Raw genomic sequence first — 26539 nt, 5'->3', positions numbered from 1 at the left:
TTCGAGACGTAGCTCACTAGGCTATAAACAATGAATCTAGTCAGTGAGTGTGTATGATACCTGGCTACATGTCAGTCGTGGCAGGTGTACTAATTCATAAGTCCTTAATGCATCTTTATCCTTTCTTACAGCGACAAACTGCTCTCTAGAAGTCCTTTTCTTCTACACCTGATTGAGGCAACAAAATATACCCAAAACCATTGCCGTATGAAATAATCAAGCTTGATGATATCCATAATAAATATGCAACATCTGTTCTGTTGAATAAACATGATCAGTCCCTTCAGGATGATCTTGTGATTGTTGCGGCCGAAAAGGCTTGATTTCGCAGCAGCATTTCTCCAAAACTATGGTGAAATATGCAATGATTTGTGTGTGCATGTGTGCGTGTGTGTGTGTGTGTTTTTCTTGCAATAAAGTTGCACTAATGAGTTATCAAAAAAGTGTACAGTATATATATATATATGTATATATATAATGTATATATACTGTACTGTATATATATATAAACTACCCAAACAGTTACACCTGTCTTTTACAACAAAACCAAAAAAACCTTGACGTGATGTCAGAAAAGCCTTCCCTTGTGTGGAGAGCTGCCTTGCTGCTCATTTCACCACGCCAGACTGGGACACTTTGTTTAATGGGGACAGACTAATTGTTTCAAGTGTTCCTATTTCGCTTAAGGCACTGCTGTGAGACTGGAATTTGCCATATGCTGCTGATGCGTTCTTTGTCGAAGTTGTGTATAAAGGACAATTTTATATTTCATGTTATAAAGCAGTGTTGTGTTTGTGTTTCCATGTGATTCTGGAATTCAAGCCTGTAATGTTGTTTCTTTAATTAGAACGAAAACGAAAATACAGTAAAAAGAAAGTAGACATTTATTTTGTCGAACCATGACACCATCATACTCTTTCGTACTGAAACATGAGTTTTGGGATTTGTTTCACCCCTACTATATATACATACATTAAAAGTAATTGAGACGTTTGTAGACATGCCTGCTTGTTCATAACTATAAAGGAGGGGTGGGTTGGGTTTTTGACAGTACGTTGTATGTGGGGAAGTGTGATTAGTGAAGCACGAGCAATAGTGTGATTGTATATGCAAACTAATATGCAAGCTTGCTTAATATTGCAGGGTTTGGTTGATGTTTCCTGATTTGACACGTTGTGAAATACTGGAGGGCCTGCATGATGTGTATTTCGTATCTTTATTTTTATAATTAAAAACCTATATTTATAAAATGTAGAACTGCTCTGCACACAATGTTTCTAACTAGGCTGTGCGGCTGTGTTTTGAGGCTGATCCAATTTGAATAGCTTTCTTGTTCCCATTCTTTCTGGTTCCAGATTTTTATTGTTCCCAGCCTGACTTGTAAGTTGCATTGGATAGGAAGCGGTCTGCTACCAGGAATGAATGTAATGGACTTGCCCCGGTGTTTCTCCGCTCAGATCCTGGTCCACGTGGGCTTCCTGACGGAGGAGTCCGGAGACGTGTTCAGCCCTAAGGTCCTGAAGGGCGGGCCCCTGGGGGAGATGGTCCAGTGGGCGGACATCTTGACTGCCCTCCACGTGCTGGGCCACAACCTGAAGATCTCCATGTCCGTCAAAGAGCTGCACGGGTGAGTCATGCTAACATCGAGCTATCGCTAACGCCATGCTACTGCACATCCTGCTCGAAAATTTCTGCCAACACTTCACGGATTCGGCGCGCAGGATGAATTTAACAGATTATTTTTCTGTTGCTGTTCAAAAAGCCTGTTTAATATTTTGGAATCGTTGTTTATTTTGCCTATTGCGAGCTGTCTCTGGGTTTAAGGGATATTGCTATAATACCTTCCTTTTCGTTCGCCTGGTTTTTCGAAATTGCTTTGTTCATTGTTGGTATATCCTTGTTCATTCTGAGTGTGAAATGTAATCATTGTTTCAAACTAGCTTCCTCTTTTTCCTGAGCGGAATTGAAAACCTATTGTTCAAGAGTCGACAGTAATAGCACCTCCTCCAGTAATTGTATGCTGGGACGGCTACAAATGAATGATAGCTTTTGACATTTCCGCTCCCTTAAAGTGTCAATTTGATTCCTGGAATTCCGACAAGGAAAGAAATGTGTTGCATGTAAATGTCATCATTCAAGTTGCTTTAACCAACCCCATTTATTTAGTATGGATGGTATTAAGGAAGAATTTAAATTGCAGGACTTGGCAACTCATGATGTCCCTGCAAGGGAGAGAGATTACAATATCGGCTTTGCTCCTGAACCGTTTAAAATATGTAAGAGAACTGTATTCTCCCCTTACAATCTCTCCAGTTAGCCCATAGATTAGGCGTAAGGCCATTATCGCCGTATTGACTCAAACCAGCCTCGTCCGTGGTCATGTCAATGTAGCGCTGTCGTTTCAGGGCTGGTTAGCCTCCCCCTCGTGTCAGCGAGCCATACCTTTCTGCTGACGGATAGCACCATAACACGCCATATACTCTGACAGCGATGCAAACGCAAGCGCAACACAGTGCTTGAGCAAGTGCAAAAACATACCCAAACGCACATACACACAGGTTGGTATAAATCTGCCCTGACGGGGGGGGGGGGGGGGGGCACTGCCTGGGCAGCCCCCAGGGTCATTCTGTCTAGTCCAGGAGATATCTACTGCACAGCCAAGACAGTGTTAATCAAACAGGTTGTCAGGTTTGCCCTGAGCCAAACCCTTTGAGATGAAAGCTTCTCTGTAGTGCAGCCGGCCGAGAATGAATAAGAGAGTGGAAGGACGTTTTTATGATAATGGATGCCTGATTTAATGAAAAGATATTTAAATGCACACTTAAAATTCTATCACGCCAATTTAATATCGATCCTTGCATTTAAAAACGACACCTGAAATCACAGACTGCTCTCTTTAGACTGCCCCAAGAGCTCTCTTTGATGTTGTTTGTCATTGGGTTGACAATGGAACATTAATCGGTTGTGCGGTTGTGCGAGATGATGTTTCTATATCGTCCTGTCCCTATGGCCCATCTCACAGCGCCCTGCCTGGGACAACAGCCTGCTGTCTTATTGACTACCCACTCCGGGACATCTCTCTCTGTAGAAATATAAAGGCGAGAATTGAATTGATTAATGACAAAGAAAATCCTCTTTCTTTGCACATCATGTCTTCATGATTAGACGCTAACGTTGTCTTCTCCGAAAGAATCAGAAGGAATTAAAACAAGACAGCCTTTTCTTTCTTTTGTCTACGACAGAGAGGAACAACTTTAATTGCCTATTGTTTTATTGTCGTCGTTCTGTTTTCATTCTGCTGCGTTTCCGTCACCTGGGCCTGTTTTGTCACCGCTGTTATTGAAATCGCGTCTCATATGTTTTTTTATTGTTTTACATGTGACTGTCAGTACAATTTCCTTCAACGCTTTGTTTTGGTTTGAAGAAAAAGGTGTCTTTGTGTTGTAGTTTTGAATTTTCATTTATTTTGGAGTATAGACAAAAGAAAAAATAAACAACATCCAAGTCTAAATCGGCTCATACAGAGTCAGGCACAGCCAACCAGAAGAGAAAATCTCTCTCTCTCTCTCACATTTCACCCACTAAAAGCTTATGAAAGGCGATGGAGTTACTTGCAAAAACAACGTTTGAACCATAACTCATACCAACGGCACCGTGGCAGCATTCATCAGTTCAGAACCTTCCTCAGCAGTCCTAGACCAAGACAGAACTCAGGCCTCAGTTGTTGGCCAAGTTGAGTACACTGAATTGACCAGGATAAATCATTTATTAGTGTCTTGTTGAGACATAAAAAGAGAGATTGTTGTCTGCTCCAAGCAGTACTGATTTGAATGCAATCCACGAGAGAAATGATTTTTGCCAATGAATAGTCATGAAATAGAAAGGTCTAGAATTGTCATGGCCAACCATTCAACGAAATCAAAGGAAAGGCTCTTGATGGACCTCCTCCATCTTTATACTAGATCTGCTGACGTATAAGAGGGCCGGTGAATGTCCATGGCACTCGCGGGTCACTCCACCTCACCTCACACCTCGCAAACAAAGCAAACAAACCCCGACCACAAAGTGTTCCGACGTCTCTTTTGAAAAGCGGTGGATTTTTAAAAGCGTCTTTTATTGATTTTTTTGTTTGGCACCAACGCAAGGACAGTGCACAACGGCCGCTTCTCACGAGCCCGCCGCAGTCAAAATCATTTCTCGTTAAGCCAGTTCTCCCCCATTTTCGTTCAGACCGTGCTGAAACTTTGGCAGCGGTGCTCGGGATTTCGTCGCTGGGAGCTGGTGGTGGTGGAGGGGGGGGGGGGGGGGGGGGGGGTGGGGGGGGGGCGTTGCAATTATTCTCTTTCAATTGACGGGTCCGCTGCTGCAGATGGAATCAGCTCTCTTTGTCTGACGCCGCAGGGAGAAACGGGGGGAGCCAGATGAGGTTTTTTTCCAAACGTTGAAACCGGCATTCCTGGCCTAAACTCTGAGCTCTCCATGGTAATGGAGTAAAGCCCTGCATGCCCTGGCCGCATGAGGCTATGTCTATTAGGTTATGGCAGAGTCTCTGGCTGGAATCTCAACGAGAAAGCATTTGGCCACAGATTTAACGATGATGGACTTCAGTACAGACTAAGCTAGATTTCTAACTGCTCATAATAATTTGTTGAGAAGCCACTGACTTTTTAGTACAATATTAGGACTTATTATTGCCATCGATCTAACCATTTTTCTGCGGCATATATTTGTGTTTGTGGGTGTGAGTTGTGTTTTTTCTGTTGTTTGTCAAAGTGTATGTCGTGTGTGGGTATGCTTGTACATGTATGAGGTATGCACATTTGTCTGCGTTCTGAATGCATGAGTGCGAGAGTGGATGATAGGTGTGTGTGTGTGTGTGTGTGCGTGTGCGTGTGCGTGTGTGTGTGCTTGTGCTTGTGCATGTGCCGCGTCCGTACTAACCCATCCCCAAATAACCCACTCAAAATGACTTGAGGGCCAGGCAGACAAAGCAAGGCCTTTGTTGTAAGAAAGAAAGAAAGAAAGAAAGAACTTGTTTTGTGCCACGACAGACGGGGCAAGCAGGTACAGGGAGATACAGCCAGCCAGGCTAATAAACAGACAGGCAGACAAATGGCCTGTCAATTTGGCATGCAGGGACAAACAGGGAAGCGGACAGAGGGGAAGGGAGGCTGAGGGACAACAATAGGCTCACTGAGACTACCTAGTTAAAGTTTGCCACAAGGCCAAAGACGGGAACAGCTTTGCCATTGATGGGCTAATGTTGCCCGGTGGAGCCTACCCCCAGATTAAAGTGTGTGTGTGTGTGTGTGTGTGTGTGTGTGTGTGTGTGTGTGTGTGTGTGTGTGTGTGTGTGTGTGTGTGTGTGTGTGTGTGTGTGTGTATGTGTGTGTGTGTGTGTGTGTGTGTGTGTGTGTGTGTGTGTGTGTGTGTGTCTGTGTGTGCGCAGGCACATTCCCGTACTAAAACGTGCAGCATTGCGTTTCTTTGGGATGGTGGTCACATTTGGAGCTTGTGAATCGCCAGGGCGGGTGCAGTGGTGAGCTGTAATTGGCCACTGGGGGGATGATTAAGGCCAGTTTTGTTTGCGTTTAGGGCAGCTGTGGCCGTTTGCTTTATGTCCTAGGTGCACGCAGGTGGGTGGACAGGGTTACGAGGGATACACATAAATATCATGGACACATAGATCTATACACACACACACTCTCTCTCTCTCGCTCCCTCTAGCTCCCTCTCGCTCTCTGGCTGTCCCATAATAAATATCATGGACACATAGATCCATACTCTCTCTCTCTCTCTCTCTCTCTCTCTCTCTTTCTTCCTCCTCCTCTCTCCTCCTCTCTCTTCCCTTAATACATCTCTCTGGCAATATATATCCCAACTTAGTTAATTGCTCCTTCTGTGGTGCATGTGTACGTGTTTAAAGTCAAATGAATTTAATGTATTTATAAAAAAATTCTCAACAATGTCTGTTTACTGCAGGGTTGCATTGTTCAGCTTTAGCATTTCAATGGATACTTGTTTATTCACAAATATTTTGCCTACACATGCTATGTTTTGTCTCTTGCAACATTAACACACACACACAAAAACACACACACTGATTAAGCAAGAAAATAATAATAATAATAATAATAATAAATGAAATTTATATAGCGCTTAATCTGGTACTCTAAGACGCTTGGCGTCTAATAGGCAGATATGGAGAGAGACTATCATCAGCGAACAAAAACAGATTGGTCCATGCATCCAGAGACACACACACACACACACACACACACACACACACACACACACACACACAAACACACACACACACACACACACACACACAGCTTCCAGATCTCGATACAACAGAGCATGAATCTAATTCAACCTATTGCCTGTGTGGTGCTGAGTGTGCTCTCCTCTAACAGAGTCGCAGAGGAAGAGGAGGGGAATGCGCTTGCCAATTAGATTGGCAGTATAACCCCAGATATATGACTGACTCCACCAGAATGGACAGCTGCACCCCCCCAACACCACCACCACCACCTGTTCCTGCATAACAGACTGCTGAACCAGACCCCTCTTCGCCTCCCCACCACCATGGAGGGGGGCCGATGTGATGGGTCAGCATCCCATTACTTAATCACGTTACCATGGTTAGGGTCCAACACACAGCCACACCATGAAAGAGGCCGGGGGGGGGGGAAGGAGAGAAGGAAGTAACGAAGGAGAGAGGGGACGAAGGAAATCACCAAGGAAAGGAGGACAGGAGAGAGTAAAGAATGAGGTGGAGGGAGGGAGGATCAAAATAAGGAAAATAATAGAAGGTCACACAAAAGATTGAACACGAGATGAAACTGGACAGAGAAATGAAATGACCCCATTCCCCGTGGTGTCCTTGGGAGCCTGAAGGCCCTCCTCCTCCCCCTGCCACCCAGCGCCCCGCCGGCTCCAGGGAGATGATTGCTTGCTGTGAGGGCTGCAGCCGTGTGGTGAACTACAGGGACCCCACCTGTGGGCCGCTGCAGCAAGAGGCAAAACAGCCCCCGCAACAGCCAGTGGGATCTGATACATGCTAGGGGCATTACCAGACCCCATTTGGTCTTATCTTTGGAATTTGTGCTTCCCAATTTAGTGTGAGCGTCTTTACCACAACCGAAACGCTTATCACAAATGTGTGATTGCAAAAATGTTGCTGAGGCGCTGAGACGACGGCAAATTGGCTCTGTGGTGAGAAGACTGAACAGACTGTAGAGAATGTGCACAACATAATGAACTCAACCATCTCCAGATGAACCAAAACATTAACCTTTACAAGGGCATCACTGACATTTTCAAGGAAGATAATTGATCAATTTAGCAATTAGATCTCAAAGTTGTACGATGGTCTATCTTATTTTAACTGAAGTTCATTTAGGCTGAATTAACCATCTGTACCTCCGGTAAGGGTAATTGTTCCCATCTTAAATGCCCCAACGACTAAATGTTTTGACAGCATGTTAAAATTATTATGACCTTAATTTGGAATGTTCCAGTGTTTCCTCCAGTCCTCCCTCCCTTCCCCTCCCCCTATCTCTCCCTCTCGTTCTCTCGTTCTCTCTCTCACACACACTCTCCCTCTCTTTCTTCCTCTCTCTCTCTCTCTCTCTCTCTCTCTCTCTCTCTCTCTCTCTCTCTCTCTCTCTCTCTCTCTCTCTCTATATATATATATATATATATATATGTAAGGGATAATGCCCGACGAGGTGTCCATTATCAGGAATTAATGGACGACGTGGAGGCGTGAACCGTCCGACGCGAAGCGGAGGACGGTTGCCTCCGCGAAGTACAATACTTCGCGGAGGCAACCGTCCTCCGCTTCGCGTCGGACGGTTCACGCCTCCACGTCGTCCATTAATTCCTGATAATGGACACCTCGTCGGGCATTATCCCTTACATATCTCCCTCTCTCTGGAAGTGTCAGACTGGCCCACTTTCCTCACGGCTGCAGGTGTGTCCAGTGTTGCCATGGGGATGTCTCTAGTACCCAAGCCTGTATCATTAGGACAGGTGGAACAGGAAGGAGGGAGGCAGGCGCACAGCTAATTAACACGTCTGGCTCAAGTCTCGACCAGGAAGTGTGAGCCAAAGAGAGCGAGCACACTGACCCGACAAAGAGCACACTGGGGCCAGCCAGGGCCGTCGGACTGCGGGGACAAAGGGGACAGTTGTGGGGGGGCCCAAGGCAGAGGGGGGGCCCATGACCAAAAAAAAAAAAAAATTATTTTACCTTTTTTTTTTTTTACTCCCCCCCCCCCCCCCGTCAACAATCGCTCCGGACCCCCCCCCCTCAACAACCTGGCGCAGGGGGGCCCATCAGTACCTATAGTATAGGGGCCCAGGATTTGGTGCTACGGCCCTGGGGCCAGCCTACAAGCATCCCCGTTGGTGGTAGTTAGCTGTGGTCGGGGCAGGGTGCACCCACCTTCATGCTCTGGGGTCCGTCACGCGGACCCCACGCTTCATTCAGACACGGCAGTGTTGGGGTAGTAACTCAAAAAAAGTAATTAGTTACTTATTACTAATTACTTCTGTAAATTGTAATGAGATTACTTTACTAGTTACTGCATTTGAAAAGTAACTTCACAGCTTATTACTTTACTTTCCCGTTTCTTAATTTACTGTAGATATATGGACAAACATCATACCCCTATCATCACTTAGTGTTTATTGTATAAATCTATACAAATTAGATTTGTATAGATATAGGTCAATCAGTAGCAACACACAAGTTTCAAAACACAGGCTTTAGGAAACATGCGAACAAAAATTAAGCGGTCAATGAAAAATACAATTAAAACCGAAATGCACTTAAGCGGCAGTGACATACACTGTTACTTTATGTGGTCAAAAGGCTGAATGAACCTGATCTATTTCGCAGGCTATGACATCGTAAGTGTGTCTTCCTCTCACCCTCTTGCAGGCAAGAGCAGCCTTCTCAAGTTTTAAAGTAATGCTGTTTATCCAGTGCACCGTCATTCCTAAGTTACTTTTGTTGTTGGCGGACCAAATGTCTGCGGTGGTGGACACATGACCCAGGGAGGACTCGAAAATTAATTTGAGCTTAGATTCCATGTCGGTATAACAATTGTTCAGGTAATGGGAAAATGTTTTCCGGTCGGATGTTGGCTTGCGAGTCACAGGTATTTTATCTAGTATTTTTCTAAATCTGGCCGATTCAATAGTCGACAGGGGAAGAAGCCTTCTGTAATGAACCCTGCAACCAGCCTGTCTTTCTGTGTCACCTGCTTCTGCGCTCCAACACTTCAACACTCCCTCACACAAGCAGCTACGTCACTCAAATCGATCGCTATGGCAACGTGCCGAGGCAAGCAGGCGCTGCAGACACACAGGCAGCACGCATGCATGCACCACAAAACAGATCAGAACTTTACACGCAGGCAAACACGGCTTGGGTAACGCAGGAAAGCGAGTTACTATAGTCTAGTAAAGTAGTGTAGTTACCGATATTTTAAATGTAATGCGTTACTTAACTCTGTTACCCAAAAAAGTAATATCGTTACTATAACGCGTTACCCCCAACACTGAGACACGGTCAGCATCAACAGGATCATCAAGTGGCTTGAGTCATAGATCGCTGCATGCAGTGGTTTGATTGTCCTAGCTGGATCTTTTTTTATTTATTTTTTTCGTTGTTTGAAGTCTATTGTTGTGAATCGCACAAAGCAAAGTGTTGATTAAGTATTCTAGCAAAAAAGACAATCCTTTCCAGGATTACGCTGCCTTTGGTAGGAGGTGCCAGAAATATGCTTCTTGTGCTGCTAAGCTCAGAAAAATAGCAGAAACAACAGTAAACAGACCGCTGATCAGTTTTAGAACGCAAACCCACGGTTTCCGAAATAACCTAGTCTAACTTATGACCCAACACTTTGTATTGTTCTGCTACATTTCTGGGTCACAGAAACGCCAAGTTAACGTGCTTGTACATGCATCCTGGGGTCCAAAAGGCCTTTTGAAGGCATTTATTTTAAACTATAAGCATGCATGTACTTATAGCGGACTGATGGTTAGCTTGTATCCGAGGTGATGTGAGGAAATACACTTTCAAACCCACAAAATATCTGCGTCCGTCAATGTTTTGGTTTAAGGCTTTCAAATATCGAGATAATGTGCCTGCTCGTGACACTGATACATACTATTAATGCAGTGAACAATGTACTCCAGACTATTTTGAGAAAACCATACAGAAGTGGCAGGAAAGATTGAGTCGCTTCTAGGGGGCATGTCATCAGCATATTCCTGGATCCTCTCATGCTAAAAGAGTGAAGATGGGGAGTTATATAAACACTTTTAAATCCCTTAGGGCTTTATGGGGGGTTGGAAACATACTTACCAAGTAAAATGTATTAAACAGAGATCATTGTTAAGGATTTCGAACACAACAGGAACGGATCTAAAAACTATAGCACAGAATCAGGGCTATAGTTGTTGACATTTTAGTCTATTAAAGTATTGTGATAAATTAAAAAAAATGTATGGGTTCTGATCAAATACTTATTTCTTTATTTCGCTGTAGCAGTACTAGTAGTAGGAAGGAAATTCAATTGACAGCACACTTTTGATGTATCTTTCGTGTTTGATAATGCCGCAATTACCCAGACATTGGAAATAATTTATTATATTTTGGCTACTGCTGATCGGTGAGATTGAGCTGCCATTGACCTCTATGGGAGTCAATGCCACTGTGTTCTGCCTGCCTGCAAACAATGTGGTCTGAGCAGGAGGTTAAAGGAGTAAAATGATCTTACAATTCAGAAGAAACCATTCAGGACTTTCAAGCCAGTGCAGTGGCTCGCACATTTGACTTATCAAAGGGCAGAGTGCTGTTGAAGAGAATGAGCATGGACTTGTCTGTCCTTGCCGTCCATGTGCATTGTGTGTGAACGGCAAGGATACATTGTTTATTTGACAGTATACTTTGTGGAGGGTCAGTAATTTTGTACTTTTATATGAACTATGTTCCATTGTCAGTTAATCAGATAACCAGTCAATGTGTTAAGCCATTAGATATAATAAGACTAATTGACTCATGTCAGTAACATATTGACAGGATTTCAAGCTAATACGGTCAATCTGAAAACAACAACAAGCGATTACCTAATCCATTTGCGAAAGGGCAGGGAGACTGCAAGCTGCAGTTGGTTCACACACACACACACACACACACACACAAACACATACACACGTCACACACACTCACACACACACACACACACACACAGACACACACACATTCATTCTTCACCCAAACATGGAGTTCACAGTCTCCAATTAGCCCAACCTTCGAGGTAGGGGGGGGGGGGGGTTCTTCTAATCAAGAGGTCCTTAGTGCTGAGGACCTAGGGCTGAATAACTAGGACAGAGAGCCTGAGTGACATCAGAACCTATTCAAGCCGATGCTTTACCATGGATATGTGTTTCACGCTTGAATGATACACTTGTCGACGAGGGAAATGCGATCTTGAAACCTAAGTGTAGGTTCTTGATCAGATGGATTTGAATGTGCACCGCGGGCAGTTTTCTTACTCACCATTTGTCCTCCATCCCTTGCTGATGTTGAATTTGTTCCCCTCGCCTTCCCCACAAGTCTCACCACATTTCTCTCTTTTTCTCGTCTCTTCTTCTCCTCATTCTGATCTGTCCTTTGTGCTCCTCTGTGCGTCTCTGTTCATGGGTGTGACCGGTTCTATTCGCTACTCACTCTTCAAACATAACACAGATCTATATGAACTCTCTCCCTCCCTCTCTCTCCCTCCCTCCCTCCCTCCCTCTCTCCCTCTCCCACTCCCTCTCTCTCTCTCTCTCTCTCTCTCTCTCTCTCTCTCTCTCTCGTGTACTGGGATATAGTACAGCGGATAAGCATAACGATTGTGCACTTTTTGAGAAAAGCATGAAATTTCTAACATAGTTAGTACATGCCATAAGGTGTATTTTAAGATGTGGAGGGAAGTCAGATTTTGCCTGTGACGGCCGTGAGACGCCAAATTCAACATGGCCGACATTCCGCTGGGTATAATGTTCAAACGCTCATAATTTTGGAACCATGCAATGTTATAAAACATTTAAGATGTCATTTCCAACTAAAGTGGATATGCCCAATCATTTGGTGACACTTTTGAGAAACCTAGTGTTTGAGGAAACATATTTAGGTCAAGGTCAAGGTAAGAATTTACCAAATTTTGTCCGTAAATGCGAACTTTTGCCAGGTGGTGGCGCTACATCAAATCTCTTAGGGTTACCAAAATCCACGTGCTTTGTCCTGTACCTGTCATGAATGTTAACAGAAAATTTGACATGTTTCCCATTAAAACCTTTTGAGTTATCGAGGTCACAAGGCAAGCCCACGTTAGCGATGATCTGCTTTTCAGTTGTTGTTAGTTGTCTAGTTGTCATAGTAACAAACCCTGACACCCAAACGTCAACCGCCGCCATCAGAAAACCCAACTGTTCAAATCCTCCTCCTGTGGTAAGTTATCCAAAAAAAATGCATTTCAGTCATAAGTTTGGATTCAAAATATTTATTTATTACATTCATACCATTTGATTAAAGTAAAAAATATTCAAAAATGTAATACAGTGTATGAGATTCGGGGTTAACTGACATAGTAGGCTAGTTAGCCAGCTAGTGAACTAAACCTGTCATGGAGGTCTAAAAATGATATTGCTAAATCATGAGCTTTTCCTGATTAAAGTGTATGATACATTATTGTAAAAATCTTGTCTTCGACTTCAATAAATGGTGGCACTTCTTTTAAATGCTCTTTTCAGTGCTGATATCGCAATAATGAAGCGTCACACCCTAATGGACTCTACCCAACCCTCTTTAGCCAAACACTCAAAGGCAACCCCCAGCACCAACTGGCACATGTGTGTCCTCTGCCAAACAGAAACTGATGAACATTTACAATATCCTCTCAGATCGACAAAACAGCCCAATAATTGTGGCTATGCATCCCTGGCAGACGACCTTCTCCGGTTCCACACCCTTCAGCACATGCCCATGGACCTCAATCTGAATAGATTAAATGACGGCGATGGCATAGAATGAACTCTGAAGGCACACAGGGCACAAGAAATGTCGGCTAAAAGTAAATAAGAAGGCGTTTGAAGAGCAAAGTCGACGAGAATTTTCGACACAAAAACAAGAAAGTATCTTGATCGTGCATGCAAGATCTGCTCACAGCCAACCACAGTCCATTGAGAATACTTGTTTCTTCTGTAATGAGCCTGCTGGTTCTCCAGACCTACATAATGCATCAACTTACAACATTGACACAAATGTGCGCAAGTGTGCCCTTAAACTTGAAGACACTGCTCTGTTGGCCAAGCTTGCAGCAGGAGACATGATTGCTATTGAGGCCAAGTACCATCAACACTGCTTGCGTTCACTGTACAACAGAGCTAGACAGGCTTCAACCAAAACCAATCATGAAGAGCATTCCTGCCTGCATGGCATAGCCTTTGCTGAGTTAGTGGCATTTTTGGAAGACATGAGTAGTGATGAGGATAGTGCTCCTGTGTTTAAAATGATAGACATTACTAAGCTTTACACGGGAAGGCTGAAGCAGCTTGGTCTTACTGTAGAAGCACGGATTCACACTACCAGACTGAAAAACCAACTGCTTTCTGCACTACCTGATCTGAGAGCACATTCACATGCAAGAGACATACTTCTTAGTTTTGAGAAAGACATTGGACCAGCACTCATGATGGCCTCTCATCCTGACAGCGATGCTATGCACCTAATGCGGGCAGCACAGGTTGTGCGCAAAGAGATCTTTGACTCAAAATTCTGCTTTGATGGGGCATTCCAGGCTAACTGCCAGCAGGCGGCTGTGCCAGCATCCCTTTTGGCTCTAGTCAACATGATACTTGCTGGGGCAAACATCAAGCATCAGACTCAGATGTTCCATACAACCACTACACAACCTGCCTTAGCAATCTCACAATTAATGGTTTTTAACAGTGTGAAGAATGCACGGCATGTGGATTCACCAAGCTCAGCACGTCACTGCCGCAGCCAAGAAACTCCACTCCCACTCTATCTGTCCCTTAAGATACATGCAGTTACAAGAAGCAGAGGGCTCATTCACACACTGTTCAATCTGGGATTGTGTGTTTCCTATGACAGGCTGTTGCAAGTCTCACCAGAAATTGCAAACAGTGTATGCCAGCGCTTTAAGGTGGAAGATGTAGTGTGCCCACCCAAGTTGCGGAATGGACTTTTCACAACAGCAGCAGTGGACAACATTGATCACAATCCAAGTTCTGCAACAGCCAAAGATTCTTTCTATGGCACTGGAATCTCACTTATGCAGCATCCATCACACACACATGGAGGAACCGATCGTGGAGTACTAGTGATTCATCAGGGTGGATCATCCACCAAATCAGTGCCTCCTCTGCCATCAGCCTACACCTTTGTGCCACCAGCTGCCTTCAGGACAAATGACTTAAATGCTCCTATTGTACAAGGTCCTGTGAGACCTTCTGACCTCCAGGTTACTGCAGCTGCCAAAGAAGATGAGTATGCATGGCTCAACAAAGTCAAAACAGCTGTTGAAAAGTGTACCATGGATGGCATGATATTGTGGTCTGCTTATCACGCTGACGCACACCAAGCAGTCATTCCACCTGCAGCAATCAACTCACTACTTCCTCTGTTTCTTGATAACGCACACTCCTTGGCAATGGTGCGTCACTCAATGGACATTGTCAGGGCGGCAGTTCAGAATGTGAACCCTGGTCAGATTCCTGTCCTTGCTGCTGATCAACCTCTGTATGCACTTGCTAAGGAAATTCAGTGGACCTGGCCAGCCACTCATGGAGAGGATCACTTTGTGATCATGTTCGTGGTCTACACATTGAGATGGCCACGTTGAAGTTGCTGGGAGACTGGCTAGAAGACAGTGGCTGCACAAATGCATTGGTACAGGCTGGTATTGCAAGTTTGGGAACTTCAAAGTCCTATATAAATGTCAGCCATGTCACCAAGACCCGCCATGCACACCAGGTCACAGCTGCAAGCCTGTATACACTTCTACAACAAACCTACACCAAAGACTGCACATCTGATGATATTGATGAAATGCAATCTGATAGTGTGCCTTTTGAGGAGTGGTGCATACAGCGAGCAAAGACCACTGTTCACTTTGACTACTGGCTTAAGACCCTGTCTTTGGAGCTTCTCATGCTGCGTTACATCAGATCACTTCGAGAAGGTAACTTCCAGCTGTATGTGGAATCCCTGACTCAGATCATGCCCTGGATGTTCTCCCTCGATCACACGCACTACTCTAGATGGCTTTCTGTACACATCCGTGACATGATAACTCTTGCCAAAAAACATCCTGATGTTCTAGCAGAATTCATGCAGGAAATTTTGTGGTGCACAAAACCTGCAACCAATTCTCTGGCATGGCACTTGACCAGTGTCACGAGCAGAACAATGCAAAGGTGAAAGGTTCTGGTGGGGCTATTGGACTGACTGGCAATCCAGGAGCACTCCGACGCTGGATGATAGCCGGGCCAGAAATCACCAGGATCACATCAGAATTTGAGCAGCAAACAGTAAAGCAGCAACATGGTGCTAGTGGCACTGGACAACATCACCATGATCATAAACCTGGAGTACAAGCTGCCTTCTTGAAGGAAGTTAAGGCACTTGTGAATGTGCTGGGAGAGATGGGGAATCCATTCTTAGAACACAGCCAAGACCTACTAGTCATTGACACAAGGGACATCATGGACCCCCAAGTAGCTGAAATTGTGAGAAGGATTGAAACCCTTGGTGAGGAGCAGTACACTAAGTTTGTGACCGAAAGGCTAGAGAAAAGTGTACGACACTGGTCACACAAACAATTCCGAAGAACAAACTGCCACTGTTCAGTAGGCCACCATATAAAATTAAGTCCAAACAGAAGGCACAACTTGCAGCTCTAAAAAGTGATTGTGGTCTTTTTTCTCGGCTGTACATCTCCTGCCAAACACGAGATGGAGATATTGACAATTTCTTCTCCCATGAAAACCAGGCAGCCCCACCAGCTCTGTCAACTGGAGGAAAACTCTGCATTGGGGTTAAAGCTGATTTACTTTGCTGCCTGGAATCAGACCTGCTTCAAAATAAATGTGTGCCTGTGGCAGATGCAACAATTTTTGATGGTGCAGTTATGGTTCAAATGTTAAATCCTGGAACATCAAGGACATTTAAAGAATATGGAGAAAGAATATTTGCACCATACGTCTCGGCTCATCTGGTAAAAATTCTAAACTAAAAGGCAGATCATCGATAACGTGGGCTTGCCTTGTGACCTCGATAACTCAAAAGGTTTTAATGGGAAACATGTCAAATTCTCTGTGAACATTCATGACAGGTACAGGACCAACCACGTTGATTTTGGTAACCCTAAAAGATTTGATGTAGCGCCACCACCTGGCAAAAGTTCGCATTTACGGACAAAATTTGGTAAATTCTTACCTTGACCTTGACCTAAATATGTTTCCTCAAACACAAGGTTTCTCAAAAGTGTCACCAAATGATGGGGCATATCCACTTTAGTTGGAAATGACATCTTAAATGTTTTATAACATAGCATGGTTCCAAAATTATGAGCGTCTGAACATTATACCCAGCGGAATGTCGGCCATCTTGAATTTGGCGTCTCACGGCCGTCACAGGCAAAATCTGACTTCCCTCCACATCTTAAAATACACCTTATGGCATGTACTAACTATTTTAGAAATGTCATGCTTTTCTCAAAAAGTGCACAATTGTTATTAAAATGTGAGCTTATCCGCTGTACTAATAACCCCTCACCCACTGAGATCCAATCATACATACAGACAACCATGCACAGATCTATCTCATAAACGCACACACACGTGCACACACGCGCAACTCATTCACACACAACGTATTCAGCTGAACTGCAAGGCGATGTCGCACAATGATTACGATTATATAAAATGCACAAACAACTAATTAGGCCAAGGGAGATAAGCATGCAAACTTTCCATCACAGGCCCATGCTTCACAACAAATTAAATCTCTCTCTCTCTCTCTCTCTCTCTCTCTCTCTCTCTCTCTCTCTCTCTCTCTCTCTCTCTCTCTCTCTCTCTCTCTCTCATATGAGCTGCATTATCGTATCCCTCTGACCTGTAACTCGCAGCCAAATTTCAATTCAACCTCACATTTAAACAACAGAATAGCTACCCATTTTACAACAAAAAACACATGAGCACACATACCCACACACAAATAAAGATGGACACATAACGCTACACACAAATGGGATTATATACTTTATTTCAAAAAGATTGTTACGCATTGTTTACATAATTGCTATTACTGTTATAGGTTTGCGCATTGCTCACTGCTATATTAATTCATTACCTAGCAGATGTTTACCCCTAATACAGCCCTTCTCGCTTTCGAACTGCTCCAAAATTCAGGCTTAGCACAGAAATACATTAAGTCAGCGTGTGTGTACATTTGATTTATTGTTTCAAAACGTCCTGCATTGCACAAAACCACCTGGCCCAGCTTCCCTTTACAGAACAATGTTCAACTCACACCGAAGTTAAGACCGATGCTATTATTCTTTATTTCAGGTTGGATTAATGACTATAAAGGGTCACTCACCTCTCAAATGGAAAACGATACATTTAGATAATTAATCATTTAATATACATATCTTATCATATATATTTTCATATATATCCCATCACACTATCTGTACATGTGCTAAAAGTGTTTAAAGGGAGTTAACCGGATTTTCTTTTTTAATTAACACGCTATTATGCCTTATATGTACCCTGGAAATCCAGAGTTCTCGCGAGAGCACAATTTGAATTTGCTCAGCGAGTCACTCTGGGTACGAGCTATATGCTCACTTTCCTCTGGCCTAGAACATTAACCAATCACATCGGTGTATCTGATATAGGCGGGCCAATAGTGTTGCTGTTTTACCGACCGGATACGGCAGGAGTCGTATCTATTGGTTTGCTCTGCTGGTCTGGATACGTCACCCCTTGTACTCTTCTGATTGGTCGTAGTGTTTGTTATCCGTTGTGTTTTCGCGTACAATGATATTTTCAAATGCATGCTTGTGGCCGCCCCTCAAGTTGGGCCATTTTTATTACTCGTTGCCAGACCCTCCAGCTTTCTAGATGTGGGTCTGGATTTCCAGGCTACCTTATATGATCTATCACATAGTAGTGTGTGTGTGTGTGTGTATATGTGTGTGTGTGTGTGTGTGTGTGTGTGTGTGTGTGTGTGTGTGTGTGTGTGTGTGTGTGTGTGTGTGTGTGTGTGTGTGTGTGTGTGTGTGTGTGTGTGTCAAGAGAGACAAGTGTAGAAGGGCCATGAATTTTGTTGTTGTTGTTGTTGTTGTTGTTGTTGTTGTTGTTGTTGTTGTTGTTGTTGTTGTTGTACCAGCCTTCCATTGTACTTTACCCTCACTAAATATGTTATTCTGAATTACTTCATAGACACATACAGTTTCGCTTCGGAATAACGAATAAAGAAATGAAAATAACTACCACTTGACAAACGAGAAGGAATCTCCTGGGAGTAAATAAGCCAACAGCCAAGGGCCAACCAGTTAGCCATCCCAAAAATAACATACAATAAATTATACAATTATAAAATAATACTATAAACAAAGAATGGCCTGAGTGTAATAGGAAGGAAGGGCGTGTTATCCCCATGGTAACGACCGATGGCAACTTTGTGATACTTCTTAGTGTATGAGCTTTATATCAAGCGATGTTGTTGGCCTATATGAAATGCGCCACACAGTGTACTGTTGTACTAAAAGTGTGTGAGGAGCTTAACACACTCTTGGAGGCAGCCATCAACATCGATGAACCGCTGCCCGGACGGAGCTCCTCAAAGCCAAACCCAACTCGCCTCAGTGTCCCTTCAGGGATTAAGAACCAGTGGTTAACTACGTGGTTGGCAGAGACCTGTTTTCTCAAAATGGTAGTCCTATTTTGGTAGGAGGGACACAATGGCATATACGCGCACACACTCAGTTATGATTCATAGGTACTGATAGAAATAATGACTTCCTTTAGCCCTCTTCAAGATTGAATGAAAACCACCAAATGTCCAATGGTGATATATCTTGACTCTCGAGTCGTTACCACGGAAACTGAGGTCTAGAGCTCTAAAATGAAATGAATTGGGTTGTGTGTGACAATGAACGGAAAGTCTGAGGTTTGCCCTGTGTTTGCGTGGCTGTGTGTGAGCAGTAGCCTTTGTTTGTCACTGCAGTGCTTGTAGAGCTACAATCAGCCGTAGATTTAGACCAAAATAACTGCCATTGAAAGAAATGAGTCAGTCTGAAACAAGATCGGTGGCTTTGCTCAAAAATATGATACACCCCTCCTGTTATTTTCACGTAACACACATGTCATTTATAATATCCCTAACCCTATCGATTACATAAATATGGTTTACTGGGGCTTTCAAAATAACTTAAAAATATAAAATTCATTACCAAAACCCTTGACTATTTTCATCAGCTGAAGCTTCTCTTAATTACATTGAGTAAATTAGAAAATGCTAATGATACTTAGGACATTTCCCAGAGACATTATTCCCACAACAATATTTTGATGTATTCAATTCCTTGGCCGGTTTATGAAGACCCCAGGTTAATTGTTGACATTGTCTATGTCAATATCTACTTCAGCCATGGTTCAACCCCACTGACGGTGTACACTTGGCAGTTTGTGAGAGCCCTTGACATCCATTGTATTCCAAATCAGTGTTGAGCAGATCCAACTGCTGTATTTTAGTTTTTTTCAACAAAAGTAAGAGCGACGAACTACCCTGGCTAGGTCGTTTTCTCCAATAGTGCCTACAAACTAACAATTCTGTGTTTAACGCATGCTCACAGACTAGTTGAGAGGTTTAGACGGGCCTTCATATAACCGGGAACTGAGCACTTCATTTGGATTCAGACGCGACCGTTTAGGCTGCATTCCAATCAGTTAAAAATCACCCCCTCCTCTTACCCTCCTGACATATTACAATTTTGCTTTGCACTCAGAATTTTGAATCCGTCCATTACACGGCCTCTAATGCCGCCAACTTTGCTCAAAATGATAATTCCTTGCTTCTCCGTCGTATCATGCTTCTATTGTCATTTACAGTGTGCATGTGTGGTCGCAATGAAACACAGAATCTAAACTTATGGATTTGTTAGTTTGTGGACAGTAATGGACAAAATAACCTAGCCAGGGCAGGTTGTTTGCACAAACTCACTCACTTACAAACCAGCGTACAGCGATGGGAGCTGCTGAATCCCTGTTTGCGGTAGAATGGATGTCCATTGATGGCAAATTGACCAATCTCGGTCCGCTCCCACAAAGCAACAGGCCGTGAGTTGAACCAAAATCAAGTCTGTTTTACATCCCGACTGAGACAATGTCACAAACCATATAAGCAAACCGGCCCGAAACTATAAAATAACATTGTAAGATAATTACAAACGACACCTATTGTGTTGGCTTCAACTCCATGATAATAACCTGTAAATGAGATGCTCTTTTGTGGTATTTTATTTATTTACACATAAAACTACTTTACTGTATCCAAAATGCTGACTGTGCCATTTTGCCTTCCCGTTGTCTTTTTTAAATTTAAACGTTGTGTTTTCCCTCTCTGAAGCTCTCGCTTGTTATCCCTGTCTGAGTACTTTGTGTTAGGAGGGTAAACATTAAAGTTTAATTCATAGGCTAGTCTGTGAATATATGAGTGCGAAATGGTCCATTTAATTAAACATAACTTGAATTGAGTTCAGATTTTGGGAAAGTATCCAAGAGGAAATGCATATTTATTTATTTGCATCCCCATTCAATCCCTTGTTTGCTAATATAACCTTTGTGAAACATGCACTTTGTGGAAACACAGTACTGTGTAAAACGCAGTAGAGATGTAAAGGCCTGTATGTTTAAGTATCGACCACTGAGCAGTTGTTATAAATTCCCCCCCCCCCCCACCCCCCCCCCCCCCCCCAAGTCTGTATTTCTAGAAGTACTGTTTCCAGTGTATCGTCTCTCAAGACCCCTTACTGACAAGAAGCCGGTTGTTGACATCGATAACCAACTCTGTGTCCAAGATCTTCTATATGGAGGGATTGGGTCGGTCAAAGCTGTCAATGCGGCGTCAACATTTATGTTTATATATATATGTATATATATAAATATTTATATCATTGTCAAACCCCTAAGCAGCTAAAGCCTAGCCTAGCCTCAGTGTAATTATGTCACTCCATACTCCCTGGCTGCATCCGAATACTCATACTTGACTGCTATATAGTAGGCATTTTGTAGTACGTCACAAATATAGCGCGTACGAATGCTCAGTATGCATTGTGTAGTAGGCAAAAAGTTCTGAATGCGTACTACCGCCACAGTATACGGTAAGTCACTATGCTATCCCACAATTCAGCCGGAGTCTGATAACCGAAGAAGAAGAACGACTCTGTGAAAATAAAATAAAAAATCAAGATGGCTGACCCGGCACCACCAGCAGCGGCTCCAGCTATGGTCAATTATCGCAGTTGACTTTAATTTTGCCGGCATCTGATGTGCAGCGCACAGAGGGGAAATACGTAATCTCCAAACATCCGGTGGCGTTTCGGTGGTGTTCGGAAGCGTTCGGAGGCGCTCTACGTATAGCTGTAGAACGTACTATATTAACGGTCAAGTAGAAGACACTGAACAAAAATAGTATATACTTAGGCCCAATCCCATTTCCACCCCTTACCCCTTACCCCTCCCCCTTGTTTTTGTAGGGGTAGGGCTGTCCCAATTCTCATTTGGGTTAAGGGCTAGGGCCAAGAAGTAGCCCTTGAAATGAAGCTTCCAAAGGACCACACTTTAAATGGAGGGCTTTGAAGAAAAGCCGGCCAGCAAATTTGGCAGCTGTCTTGAATCCCTTTTTTTTGTTTTTCTGAGCCCTTTTACTTTATTTTTTCTTTTTTGAAGCGCATTGGGTCCTAGAAATGCGTTATACAAGTCTGATATTATTATTATTATTATTATTATTATTATTATTATTACTAGTTATTATCATTCAGAAACACGCCTACTCTTGGCCTCTGTTGACATAGCCGTCTGCGAGCTTCAAGCGATGATGACGCAACATATGGAGGGGTGTCTCATTTCTGAGGGAAACATTTTACCCCTCTGTATGGAAGGGGAAGGGAAAGGGGGGAGGGGTAAGGGGGAGGGTTATGGGGTGGAAATGGGATTGGGCCTTAGTATTCGGCCCCCCCCCTGATCTCCATCGTTAGCATCATTGGCTTCACTTGTCCTAATTAAGACATTGTCCTCAGCGGTTTCCTGACCAGCTCTGGTGGCTGTACTTCCTGCTTGTGTCTCTGTTGTCGTCTTTCAAGATGGCTTCTTTTGCTATTGTTTTCTGCATAAAGAATTAACTATTTGGCCCAACTATGCTCCTGAGATTTGGCTTCTCAGGAAAAACACGTCTTGAAGTCATGTCAAATGATTTTATTTTTTTTCTATCCAATGGAATACACTGTGTTTATGCATGTATCTGCTATGTGTGTGCATGTGTTTATTTGTGTGTGTGTGTGTGTGTTTGTGTGTGTTTGTGTGTGTGTGCCTGCATGCTTGTTTGTGTGTCCCCCACACAAGATGGTCTTTCACATCTGATAGCCTGTGTAATACATCACGATTTACTGGGATCTGATCACAAGTTGCTGACTAAAGCAAAATAAGTGTGCTGCCTGTCGCCGGGGGAGACGTAACGGGGCAGGCTTCATTAAGTGGGTGCATATGCTTTTGGTGTGCGTGTGCGTGTGCGTGCCCGTGGGGTTGCGAGCGTGCAAATGCACAAAGGCCCAGAGGCCATACTCCAACTGAACAGGTTAGAGAGGCATCTTCATACTTATTATCACTTCACTGTGTTCAGTCCTCTCTCTCTCTCTCTCTCTCTCTCTCTCTCTCTCTCTCTCTCTCTCTCTCTCTCTCTCTCTCTCTCTCTCTCTCTCTCTCTCTCTCCATCTCTCACACCTTTTGTTTTCCTCGTCGCTCTCTACAGCTCAAGCCTCCTCTTCTCTCACCTACTTTTCTATCTCCTCCCCCATTGTCTTCTCTCCTTCTTTCCCTTCCTTACATTCCCTCCTCTCCTCCCCAGCCCCTCTCCCTCTCCATCTGTGTGTTAACAATGCCCTGCAGCCTTCTCTTTTCCAGCGTGTCTTGACTCCGTGGGTAACTAGTGCCTTTCGACTCCCTGCCATACCTGTGTGTGTGTGTGTGTGTGTGTGTGTGTGTGTGTGTGTGTGTGTGTGTCTGTGTGTGTGTGTGTGTGTGTGTGTGTGTGTGTGTGTGTGTGTGTGTGTGTGTGTGTGTGTGTGTGTGTGTGTGTGTGTGCGTGCGTGCGTGCGTGCGTGTGTCTGTGTTTGTTTGAGAGAGTATCTACCATGGAAACATAAATTTGCATCTGTGTAAGCATGCTTATGTGTGTTGTGTATAGGAGAGTGTTATCTCTCTTGGGAAAAGCACACACACACACACCATAGACACGCTTGTTTCACGCAATAAGCACATTTATCAAAGTCAGAAACCTGTGTGCAATCACAACAAGATGTAGCAGAGACATCTCAGACTAGACGGGGAGTGGATTAGCTTGCGAGATTGAGTGTGTCGTGTGTGACTGTGGTTGTTTGTTGCGTAGTTTAAAAGATGAAGTTATTCAGACGTGGGTTTGAAGAATAAGCCCCGGAGTCTACCTCCCATCCTTCATTTTTATCTCACGTTGGCACTACTATATCTTCTGTAATACCAGTTTACAACTCCATGAACATGACAGCTCTGCTCTCAGCTAGACGGTACAGTCTTACGTCGTTCTTCAGAATCCACTCCTGCTTTACGAACTCATCCGTGACTAAATGTATTCTCCTAGCTAGGTCCCCTAATATATAATGTAATGCTTTGGGATTACTTAATGTTTTTGTATTGCTCTTTAATGACGTGCTTCTTAAGGAGATCGTGCAGCGGGATCTTTAGACCCATTTCACAGAGGTGTCATTGTAGGACAAAAATAGGTGTTGCTCATACAAAGATTATGGATCTTCTCCTCTTATAAACTAGTGCAGGGGTAGTGACCTGGTTTGAAAAGTCTGTTGAACAGCACAACTCTATCATCCACTGTCAGGCTTGTTTCACAAATCAGACCTTAGATAAACATCGAAAGGCTGAGGGCAGACAAGCTCCTCCTTTCGGTTCTGATTTATTTCTACCCCATCGTGTTCCTTGGGACAGGGATCTGCCGGCGCATGTCACACGGAACGGGTGTAGACCGGAAACAACCTGCTCAGCAGAACTTCTTCGAACGCGCTACTGGTGACCATTGATTGGATGGGAAGGTTTATTTTTTCTGTCCACTATGCTGTCGAGCCTCGAGCTTTCAATGAATAAAATAAACAAATCACGACTTGGTAAAAGTCGGACACGAAACCAGACTACGACGTGGCTTCAGAGGTGTAAACGGGACCTGTTGGGATAAGCGATGGGGCATGGGGGGCTTTGCACTGATTGCAAGGCTCTTCCACAGCGATTTCCCTCGCAGTGCTGCCGCAGCTCATCCTGTTGGAGGTCTCATTAAATAGAGATCCAGAGTGCACACAACACTAAACCCTTCCCGCAGCCGTATAGGTGCCCGGAAACACCAACGACCTTAGACAAAGGGCCCTGTAAATGTTTTCTCAAATCCAAAATTATTGATTTTAAACTACTTCACGGGTTGGATTTTAAGATCCAACCCGTGTAGTAGACTGGCCACTGTAGATATAGATCTGTTGATATCGTCTTTTCAAGCCTTCATCCTGCCTACGCTGGAATGAGTTTCTCTACGAGTCCGTCCGAATATCTCTGTAACAAAACCGGAGATCCTGCGTTTCTCCGCCCCCTTGCACTTTCAGTTTTTTGGCCGAGGCGCTGTGCAGTCTCCTACAGTTTGGCTCAAGCATCCGAAGATACTGTCGGGCTGAATGGCAACCAATTCATGTAACACAAGGACATGGTTGTGTGTTTTACCCCTGTGTATGAATATTTTAATAGTTCTCATAAAATTGTATGCACTTGTCAGGGCAGATTTGTTTGGCAACGACAAATATGTATTAAAGGGGAATGAAACATTCTGAATAGGCAGTTCTCAAGGGCCGGATATGAGAGGGAAAGGTTCCCAAAAAGATTGGAAGAGATAACTGATTTACACCGTACTCGTATTTCTAAAGTAAACAATGTCTTTTGAGACGGATTAGGAAAACTGTCTTAGATCCGTTAAGCTTCATGTAAATATACAAAATATTTTTTAAGCAGCATCGGCCAGTTCATAAACAAATGGGTTTCATCAGTGCTTTTAACACAGGTGAAAAGGGCAGGTTGCTTCGATAGAATAGGGAAAAGGCATTATTTATAGTTATGTCTTTAATCTTCTTCTGCGAGGGAAGAGAAGGAAATAAGACTCCTTTTCGGAAAGCAGAGCACTCATTCACGCTGCCTCACGGTTTCCATGAATTGCTAATGGCAACCGTGAGGCCTCTCCATTTCTCCCTCTCTCCATTTTTCCAATTCCATTTCCCTTTTAAACTACCCTTCCTTTTTTCTCTTTTCCTAAAGTCCACCCTCCTGCCCCGAATGGCCATTAACATTGGCGATACCGAGACCAATGAGATTGGCAGTGAGCCAATTATCTAAATCCTGGCCTTCATCAAATCACCCCCCCCCCCCCAAGACACACCACTGATGAGGGAGACAGATAGCCATCTGTGAGCAAACATGGCTCTGAAGAAGTCTAATGGAAAAGAGTGATGATGCATATTATATTAGGGCTGGCATTCCTCACAGTAGATGTCATTAATTTAATACAGCTTTTCAGCTCACTTAATAGGTGTGTGTGTGTGCGTGCAAGTGTGTGCGTGTGTCTGTCTGTGTGTGAGTGTGTGCGTGTATGTGAGTGATGAGGGCATTATGACGACTCGAGGCAAAGAAAGGGTTGCAAATATACTTTTTCTTTTAACGAACAGAAAGAAACCCAATTTATTCAGTGATTGAAGAAAGGAAATGAAGGCTGGAACAGAACACACTGTGTTTAACCTGCATGGCAGAAGTACAGGCCCCACACACAGACAGCAATGAACACCCCGGGCGGGATCAATAAATCACAGAGAATTACCTCGAACATGCGAATTCGCGTTTCCATGCAGAAAATCAGTGGTATATGAATCCTGGAAGGTGAGAATATGAGATTACCAACACACCCGAGAAACCTCACGTACGCAGTGTTGGAAGTCAGTGGGACAAGGCGATACCCTGCATCAAAAGGCAGCAGGAGTAGTGCATGTAAAAAGTCATTATGATGAAGGCACTTCTGAGTAGACAGCAGCCCACCCTTAGCCGCGTGATGCTCAGGATAGCATTATCGGCCCGGTGCTTGGTTACGAAATCCGAA

At 43.8% G+C, this 26539-nt stretch overlaps 1 protein-coding gene across 1 annotated transcript in view; it reads left to right on the top strand.

The window, feature by feature from the left end:
* Window positions 1-26539, top strand: part of mgat5b (alpha-1,6-mannosylglycoprotein 6-beta-N-acetylglucosaminyltransferase B) — a 140825-nt gene that overhangs the window by 78189 nt on the left and 36097 nt on the right. The window contains exon 8 of the mRNA XM_030352683.1: window positions 1458-1627. Within this exon, the coding sequence (XP_030208543.1) occupies window positions 1458-1627 (170 nt within the window). The remainder of the gene's footprint in view (window positions 1-1457; window positions 1628-26539) is intronic.

This window comes from Gadus morhua, chromosome 3 (assembly GCF_902167405.1).
Source record: "Gadus morhua chromosome 3, gadMor3.0, whole genome shotgun sequence".
Taxonomy (NCBI): domain Eukaryota; kingdom Metazoa; phylum Chordata; class Actinopteri; order Gadiformes; family Gadidae; genus Gadus; species Gadus morhua.
The sequence above is the reverse complement of the archived record's forward strand: the minus strand, read 5'-3'. Positions and strand labels throughout refer to the sequence as shown.